The 10,000-nt window shown below is 43.3% G+C and overlaps 1 protein-coding gene across 3 annotated transcripts in view; it reads left to right on the forward strand.

Moving 5' to 3' along the window:
• The window catches only part of LOC311063685 (estrogen-related receptor gamma-like), a 65,724-nt gene that overhangs the window by 30,037 nt on the left and 25,687 nt on the right, over positions 1–10,000 (forward strand). For all 3 annotated transcript variants that reach the window (XM_084083230.1, XM_084083228.1, XM_084083229.1), the window contains exons 2-3: positions 5,658–5,957; positions 8,098–8,258. In XM_084083230.1, the coding sequence (XP_083939356.1) occupies positions 5,671–5,957; positions 8,098–8,258 (448 nt within the window). In that variant the 5' untranslated portion in view covers positions 5,658–5,670. The remainder of the gene's footprint in view (positions 1–5,657; positions 5,958–8,097; positions 8,259–10,000) is intronic.

Genomic DNA, 10,000 nt, shown 5'->3' on the forward strand with positions numbered 1-10,000 from the left:
CTCCCGGTCTAAATGAGTTAAAAAGGGAAACTCAGAAACTCCTCTCTCTTCACGGCGGAGGAAGTTTTATGGATTTCAAGGGGAGGGGGGAGGAAGGTGTCAGAATGGAAGGGATTGAAGCTTGTTTATTGGTGGAGGGAGGGGAGGGGGACAAGTGTCATATCTCTGCCGTAAAAAGCTCCCTGACGTATACTGTAAACTAACGGTCTGTCATCAGTGCATCTGTGTGAATAGCTTTAGTGATGAGAAAACCCCTCTGTCTGTCTGTCTGTCTCTCTCTGTCTGTGTTGTGGTGGTGGGTTTGGTTTTAGTAGAGAGGTGCAGCAGTGCATGGGTTGGTGGTAGAGTAAAGTCTCGCGAAAATGATAGAGGATTTTATCCAAAGCGACTTACAATAAGTGCATTCAACATAGGTAGGCAAGAAAACTACTAATCACCAGAAGTCTTAAGTGCATTCTCTTCTAAAACAAGCAACTAAGAGTATACAGTACCTAACGCTAAGGTAAAAAGTGCAATATATCAGCTACCTACTTTCTTAAACAGTTGAGACAAATAGGGAAATCAAATGAGCAAGAGCTAAAAACAAATAAGTGTATAAAATAAACAAGATCCAATAAAACAAGAGCTCGTACAAATAATTGACAACAGGTAGGCAAGGCTAAGAGGAAGGGTCAGGGTAGTGTTTCCTGAAGAGGTGGGTTTACAGCCTGTGACGAAAGATGGGCACTGACTCTTCTGTCCTGACATCAGTGACTCTGCTGTCCTGACATCAGTGGGGAGTTCATTCCACCACTGTGGGGCCAGAACAGAATAACGTGGATTTGACGGAGGCTGTGTGAATAGTTGTCTGGCTACGCAAGACTAGTAGTAGATGGTTGGTGGTGGGTTTGGTGTTAAAGGGCTTGGCAGTAGAGGGGGTCATGGCGGTGGGGTTGGCAGTAGAGGGGGTCAGCAGCGCATGGCGGTGGTTTACTCTGGAGGTGGTTAACAGCAGCCAGTGTGTTTGACTACCAAATGGCCTGTGGCTGGAAGCACACTGATTTACATGACAGGAAGAAGGAGTATGGCCTCAACTCAACCACCATGCTGGGGTTATAGCAGAGATTGATTGATCGATCGATCGTGTGTGTGTGTGCGTGTATTATTATTATTATTATAGGCTACCTGTGAGGGTCAAAAGCATAGCGTTTGAGAAATAGACATTGTGAGGACCATTTTCCTCACAAGAACATTTTTTAGAGATGGGTTTCACAAATTACAAAAAGCTTCAGGTTGAGATTAGGATGAAGCATTTAGAAGTGACTTTTAGGGGTAGAGGGTTAGAGTTAAAGCCTGATTTACACTTCCGGTGTTGAGCACCGGAAAATAGCCGATGACAAGCAGCGCAACAAATTATGAGCTTGAAGATCTGCGATTATTTGGAGCTATTTTCAACACTGACCTTAAAATGTTGATGTCCTCAACATTTGATAAGACAAACATGTGTGTGTGTGTGTGTGTGTGTGTGTGTGTGTGTGTGTGTGTGTGTGTGTGTGTGTGTGTGTGTGTGTGTGTGTGTGTGTGTGTGTGTGTGTGTGTGTGTGTGTGTGTGTGCGTGCGTGCGTGTGCACGCGTGCGTGTGTGTGCGTGCATGCGTGTAAGAGAAACTCGGCTAGGGGTGTTTTATGAGCGGGGCATGGCGACATGCACACAATGGCATGTGAGTGTGTGTGTGTGTGTGTGTGTGTGTGTGTGTGAGAGGCAGTGAGGGTATGCACTGGGGTGTTTATGGCGATACATGAGCATGTTTTAAAAACACGTCTGTGCGTTTGTGTGAATGGTGTAAGTGTGCACGGTGCACCACGGCGGAACGTGACCCTGAACGTGTGTGTGTGTGTGTGTGTGTGTGTGTGTGTGTGTGTGTGTGAGAGAGATCATGTGTCATGTGTGAACGCATGTGGAGACAATCGGGAGCCTGTCTGTGTACCGTTTTTATTTTTAAATCCCTATGCGGTGATGTTTTTGCGTGTTCGGCCCCATACAGTGCAGTAGGCCTACGCATATAGGTGTGTGTGTGTGTGTGTGTGTGTGTGTGTGTGTGTGTGTGTGTGTGTGTGTGTGTGTGTGTGTGTGTGTGTGTGTGTGTGTGTGTGTGTGTGTGTGTGTGTGTGTGTACACGCTAGTCCACCACCACACAACTTGCTTCACGTTGTTCTCTGTAGAGATCGCAAATGGAATCAAATGGACCTTTTGATTCCATGTTGTACTCTTTTTGGAGTTAAATTACCACAAAGGATTTTACCGTGTGGACATGTAAGGAATACTGATGTTCTCTAACTATATAATATAAACAGTGTAATAAGTTCACAGAACACACATTGATCATCAGGCATGCTAACATTGTGTATATACGATACAGGAGAAAGCTAATATAACTAGTTATTGATTTGCATCCCTGGATGGATTTTGGTTCTTTTTCATGTTCCGTGCAACAGTTTGGATTTGGCTATCAAATTGTTTTCACTCAACGTGTGTCGCAACAGACTCTTCAGTAATGTCATATATCTCTACATCATTGGTTCTCAAAGTGGGGTCCGGGGACCCCCAGGGGTACTTGAGGGGGTTCCAGGGGGTCCCCAGCTAAATGATGGATAGGAACCAAATGGACCCTTATGGGTCTGCAACTCTGAGAGTGTACAAATGGAACCAAATGGACCCTAACGGGTCCATTTGGTTCCATTTGTACACTCTCAGAGTTACATTAACATTGATTTTACAATATAAATTGGGGTCCCAGAGATATAAATGCCATTAAATGGGGGTCCGTAGCCTAATGGATGTCAAAGTGGGGGTCATTTGAAGTTAAAATGGTTGAGAATCACTGCTAGAGAGACGTAAAAATCTTCTCTTATTGGGGTCCCTGGCTTATCTTTTCAAATGGGGGTCCACGGGCTAATAAGTGTCAATTTGGGGGTCCTTGACATGAAAAAGTCCGTAAATCAACAACTCTTTTGATTGATTGAATTCACTTGTTAATTATGATCAGAGAGAGAGAGACATAGATAGATAGATAGATAGATAGATAGATCTCAGAGGCAAATATTGTACTTTCACTCCACTACAATTATTTGAAAACCTTAGTCACTATTTACTTTGCCCGATATAAATTATTATATTATAAAACATACATTAACCACTTTAGCCCTAGTTTATACCTATAGGCTATTTGAAAAGAGCAGATCTACAAGCTCACAACACGTCGCATAGCCCTATGTTATACCTAGGCCATTTGAAAATAGCAGATCTACAAGCTCACAACGCGTCGCATCGTGACGCGATGTGAGCTTGTAGCCTACTCAGTGCTGTTTGAGTTATAAGGTACCGATAGGCACAGAATCGTACATTTTGTTGTGGGGACTGCTCTGCTTCCGGGTTGCAAGCGGTTACGCCCACCGTGGGACTCGTCATACATGTGCATGAAGCTATGCTATGAGCTTGTACTGTAGATCTGCTATTTTTTTTTAAATCCAGAAAATGGGTGCAAATTTATATATTTATATTCTTTTAAAGCAAACATTTTTAACTCAAATCTTTGCTTCATGGGGACAACATATTTTGAGATGGGGGTCGGCGGCCAAGTACATATCATGTTGGGGGTCCTTGACATGAAAAGGTTTGAGAACCACTGATATAGAAACATACGTTTTTCAGAAAACTGTTAGGATTTAGAAGACGTTAGTAAGAATCGGCCTCAGGTCTTAATGGGCTCATTGTGTGAGATCAGGCTGAATCTAACTATCACACCACACACCAGTGGTGTGTGGTGTGATAGTTAGATTAGACAGTAGTGGTGTGTGTGTGTGTGTGTGTGTGTGTGTGTGGTAGATGTTACATTAGACAGCAGTCAGATGTGATCTAGTATATTTTGGTATTGATGTCTGGCTGCTGTATTTCCCTACGTTTGCTTAAGCAATCAGCTGCTCTGAAAACAAAGCAGTGGTAATGGACCTCAGCTTTGCATGTGTGGGACCAGCCAAACGGCTGATGTGGATTAGATCTGTGGGTGGATGGGTTGATGATGGCAGTGGTGTGTTCTACCGTGTTAAAGCCATAGCCCTCTACTACAGGGGTCTTCAACAGGGGGTCCGGGACCCCGAGGGGGTCCTCAGAGTTACTACAGGGTGTCCGCCAAAGGTGTGATATGATATTTTACCGTAGCCACTTGAACCCTAGCATCCCTTTTCTGGAGGAGAACTTTAGCCAAAAATAACAGATCTACAAGCTCACAACGCCTCGCGCTGCGAGGCGTTGTGAGCTTGTAGATCGGCTATTTTTGTCAAAGAGGTATAGGTGATGTGGGAGAAAAAAAAGAGCAGACCAAGTAAACAAAACATTTTGAATCTGGAACACAATTTTATACGATATAGAGGGGGTCCCTGCTTCATCTCTCTCTCAGCTAGGGGGTCCTTGGCCTGAAAACGTTGAAGACCCCTGCTCTACTAACCATCAGTGGTGTAAAGTAACTAGGTACATTTACTCAAGTACATGTACTATAAGTACAAGTTTGAGATATTGGTGGGTTAAAAATGTTAGCTTTAAAAATATATATATTCAAAGATTTGCAAAAATGTTCACGAATTTAAAAAAAATAGCAGATCTACATAGATCTGTTATTGTTTGAATAGCCAAATAAATATTGAAATGACACAGATGCGTTCCCGATCCTAATGGGTTCATTTTACGAAAAAAAACTCAATATGGGGTTTAAGAGGTTTCTGCACATTACCTTATGGCTTTCATTTTACTGTGGGGGGGGGGGGGTTTGTAGGGTGTGTGCATATCTCCGCTGTCCAATGAAAGCCTTGTTACTTTTCAGAAAATGAAAAAAATAAATAACCAATAACCAATGGATTCAACGTAGTTATTATTATGATGTAGTTTAAAAGCTCTCGTCAATACTTTTGGATTGGTTCCATATTTATAAAAACCCTCAGACACACTTAACCGCTTTCTTTATTTCTTCATGATTTCTTTTTCCCATTTTAAAATACAAGACATACAGTAACACGCAAGAAAAACACAAAACTAAATACAACAAATCAACTCTCCCCCCTCTCTCTCCATATGCCTATGTCTGTCTCTCTCTCCCCCTCTCTCTCTCTCTCTCTCTCTCTCTCTCTCTCTCTCTCTCTCTCTCTCTCTCTCTCTCTCTCTCTCTCTCTCTCTCTCTCTCTGTCTCTGTGTCTCTCTCTACAAAAAGGAAAATGCAAAAAAGTGGCAACTGTTGAATTTTGTGGTGGGACAAGCTAAACTTGCCATTTATAAAAGTAGGAAAAATCAATTATTAAATGTTGAGGGGGAAGAACTTTTGCCAATGTTTAAAGCATTGGTGAAAGCCAGAATTAGAGTGGATTTTGGTTTTTATTCACTTATGAATAATGTTGATGAGTTCATATTTCTGTGGTGTCTCGATGAGGTTCTATGTTCTGTTGTGGAGGAGCAGTTGGTTTTTAATTTGGTACTATTATAGGTTTTTAACAATTTTGACTTGTGGCTCCTTGATATGTACTGTATGTCTTGATTAAGTTTGTCATTATTTATTAGAAAATAAAGATGGTTTAAAAATCCAAAAAAAAATCTCTCTCTCTCCCTCTATGTCTCTCTCCCATGGCGTGTAGTTTTCTGGGCAGGATGTCGGTGAGGGGCTTGGACCCGCCCTGCCCCGCCCCCTCCTCCACCATAAAGCGGGAGCCCTCCAGCCCCGCCCCCAGCTCCCAGGGGGACGCATGCAGCCCGGGGGGCCAGCCCCCCGTCAGCCCCGGCGGGGGGTCCTCCTCCTCGGACACCAACTCCAGCTGCGGACCCCCGCTCCTCGCCAAGGGCCTCCTGGGCCACGCCAACGGGCTGGACCCCTCGCCCGCCGCCCTCTACGGCCACACGGCCCACGGCCTCAACGCAGGACATGGAGCCAGCAACAGGTGTGTGTGTGTGTGTGTGTGTGTGTGTGTGTGTGTGTGTGTGTGTGTGTGTGTGTGTGTGTGTGTGTGTGTGTGTGTGTGTGTGTGTGTGTGTGTGTGTGTGTGGGTGGGTGGGTGGGTGGGTGGGTGGGGGTGGGTGGGTGGGTGGGTGGGGGTGGGTGGGTGGGTGCAGGGACGTGCACAGATAGACTCTACAGTAGGTGGTGCTACAGCACCTGCCCTTTGCCCTCCTGACCAGAAGTGCCCTTTTTTTCAGTTTACAGCAGGGGTCTTCAACAGGGGGTCCGGGACCCCTAGGGGGTCCTCAGAGTTACTACAGGGGGTCCGCCAAATCCTTTATGAGATATGATTTTTCTTTTTACCATAACCCAGGGGTCGGCAATAGGCGGCCCGCGGGCCGAAATTGGCCCCCCAGAAATAATATCTGGCCCGTGAGATAATTTTGAGAATTTAAAAAAAAAAAAAAAAAAAAAAATTTTTTTTTTTTTTAGAAAAATATTTTTTGATTTTTTTTGGGGGGGAGGGATTTTATTTTTATACAGTATCAGACCGATAGTCTCACATATAGGCCGCTATTATATCTATTATATCCAAATACAGAAAGATACAGTATGAATGATTTACTGAAAAGTGTTATAAAAAAAGTATTAAAAATTAATGTTAAAATAATTATAAATACTTATTTCATAGAACCTGAACCCACTTTTGAAATCATGCACTCATAAACACGATGCATTTTAAAGGATTTATAACATTTTATAGCTAGATTAGAGGAAAATGGAGAAGAAAAAAAAAAATCACCAGAAAAATCGCCTGTGCTGATATTTAAACCGGAAAAAATGTTGATTTATATTGGTCAAACAGAACCGAATTAGACCCAAATTAGACCCGAATTAGACCGAGTTAGACCCGAATTAGACCCGAAAAATTTTGCGCGCTGCGCGTGCATGCATGTTCGCGGGGAGGCCCGGCCCGCGATGGAATGTCTGGGAGTGATATTGGCCCTAGGCTTATCTCAATTGCCTACCCCTGCCATAACCACTCTAAACCTAGCATCCCTTTTCTGAGGAGAACTTTAGCCAAAAATAGCCGATCCCACAACGCCTCGCGCTGCGAGGCGTTGTGGGCTTGTAGATCGGCTATTTTTGGCAAAGAGGTATAGGTGTAGAGGGAAAAAAGAGCAGACCAAGTAAACAAAAAAAAGTATAATTTACTTTTTGAGGGGCAGGTGCGCCCCTCAAAATGTCTGTGTGTGTGTGTGTGTGTGTGTGTGTGTGTGTGTGTGTGTGTGTGTGTGTGTGTGTGTGTGTGTGTGTGTGTGTGTGTGTGTGTGTGTGTGTGTGTGTGTGTGTGTGTGTGTGTGTGTGTGTGTGTGTGTGTGTGTGTGTGTGTGTGTGTGTGTGTGTGCGTGGGTGTGTTGTTGTTTGATTCCTTTAAATAGAAGAGAGGGAAACGATATAAAATGATGAATTGAATGACAGAGGAGCACTTGGAAGATGGTATTGGTTTCATTCTATTGATCTGGTTCCTACATGCACACACCCGCGATCGTGCGCACACACACACACACACACACACACACACACACACACACACACACACACACACACAGCGTGTGTGTGTGTGTGTGTGTGTGTGTGTGTGTGTGTGTGTGTGTGTGTTCCATGTACATTGTCTCTCCTGAATGAGAGATAGAGGTAACAAAAAGGTGGAATTCCCTACCAAAAGCAGTGAAGGAGTATAAAACCCTACTCACTTTCAAAACTGCTCTTAAAAAAATACCTTCGAAGGAGGCTGCCATTCTAAACTGGCTCTATACATTATAGAGGGGGGTCCCTGCTTCATCTCTCTCTCAGCTACGAGGTCCCTGGCCTGAAAACTTTAAATAAAGTATTCAATCAATCAGCATCAGTGTCTGAACTACACTTAAAGATGGCGGTGCATCTATAGCGTCCAATCCACTGTGCCGTTGGCTTTATTGACATTGTCAACCGGTATAGTGTCCTATACAAACACATAGGGTTTGTATAGGACTCTTTACCTTCACATTAAACCCCCTGTCTCTCTCTCTCTCTGTCTCTCTCTCTCTCTGTCTCTCTGTCTCTCTCTCTGTCTCTGTGTCTCTGTGTCTTTCTCCCAGGAGGTTTGTGGAGGAGGAGGGCCACCAGGTGAAGTGTGAGTTCATGCTGGGCTCGGTGGCAAAGCGTGTGTGTCTGGTGTGTGGAGACGTGGCCTCAGGGTACCACTACGGTGTGGCTTCATGTGAGGCCTGTAAGGCCTTCTTCAAGAGGACCATCCAGGGTGAGAGAGACATGCACACACACACACACACACACACACACACACACACACACACACACACACACACACACACACACACACACACGCACACGCACACGCGCACGCGCGCGCGCGCACACGCACACGCACACACACACTTTCGTCAACAAATAAAAACTACTACAACTACTATCAATACTGCAATGTAGAAGTACTCTGTTACAAGTAAAAGTCCGCTAATCAAAATTTACTTGAGTAAAAGTACAGAAGTATTGGCATCGAAATATACTTAAAGTACCAATAGTTAAAGTACTCAATATGCAGAAAGTCATAATTATGTCTTAAATGTATAAAAATGTTTTGAAAATAGCAGATCTACAAGCTCACAACGCGTCGCATCGCGACGCGTTGTGAGCTTGTAGATCTGCTATTTTTTAGTAACTCAAGTTTTCAAATACAGTAATTGTTGTGAAGTAAAAGTACAATATTTGCCTTTGAGAAGTAGTGGAGTAGAAGTAAAAGTACTGAAAATTTGAAATACTCCAGTAAAAGTACCTAAAAATTGTACTTAAGTACAGTACTTGAGTAAATGTAGCCTACTTAGTTACTTTCCAACACTGGTTGTGAGTGGGTGTCACGCTCGGGAACCAGCTGATCTACAAGCTTGTAGTCTACATGCTATTTTCGACACACAGCTGAGGTAAGCATAAATTAGGCATTTTACGACGCCATCAAGGCCTGACAAAATACATTTAGATGTAGATTGAGTCGACTGAGATCATATTATATTTAGTCAACTAAAACTAGACTGACTAAAACTAAATCAAGATTTGCTGTCAAAATTAACGCTGATACGCACACACACAAACTACCATATCACCACTACATGCCTAACGCTATAGCCTTAAAGGGCAAGACCACTGTGGTAGAGGTTTGGGATGTGTAGTTACCTTGCCATGATGTAATTTCAAAGGTGGACAAGAAATAAAAAACAATTGCTCCATTGATTAGAAATTGATCATTCAAAATATGCTCCTCATTGACTTACATTGTACGGTAAAACATCTCTCAAAGTCACTCTTTTATCACGTAAACAAACACAAACAAAGTTGATTCAGACATATAGAACATCACCAAACCCAGTTCTGATTGTTTTTTTAATAAAAATGTTAACTTCCTGTTGATTTTGCCATTTTTATTAGGAAGAAAACCCGGACTGGATCTGTAGATCCGGATCCGGATCTTCAAATAATAAAATCAACAGGAAGTTATTTTTATTTTTAAAAACAAACTTGGAAAATGTCCCACTTTACCAAATGTATCTCCCTTTATGGTACACACACACACACACACACACACACACACACACACACACACACACACACACACACGCACACACACGCACACACACCTGCAGATCGCGTGTGAACCTGTTATACCAGTCATCCTAAAGCCTTAAAGTATTTGTTTTGGTATAAACAACACCTGATCAGACTAGCAGCCATCAGCTTCCTTGAGCATACGGCTCATCACACCAGCGTATACAAACTAAAAGCCTTTACGTTGTCCACACACCAAAATAGACGATCTATACAAACCCGTGACGTATATATTTCCCCGCGGAACACCGCCGTACGACGAAGTATAAATCACCCACGGAGCTGTTTGCAGACAGACGACAGATTATGTGGTGTTGGTGTTTCCTGTGCGTGTAGTAAACACGTCTTCATCTGGAGATAACAATACACTGGTGGAAAAAGTAC

This window comes from Gymnoscopelus microlampas, assembly GCF_963454915.1.
Source record: "Gymnoscopelus microlampas genome assembly, chromosome: 16".
In the NCBI taxonomy this organism is placed as follows: Eukaryota; Metazoa; Chordata; class Actinopteri; order Myctophiformes; family Myctophidae; genus Gymnoscopelus; species Gymnoscopelus microlampas.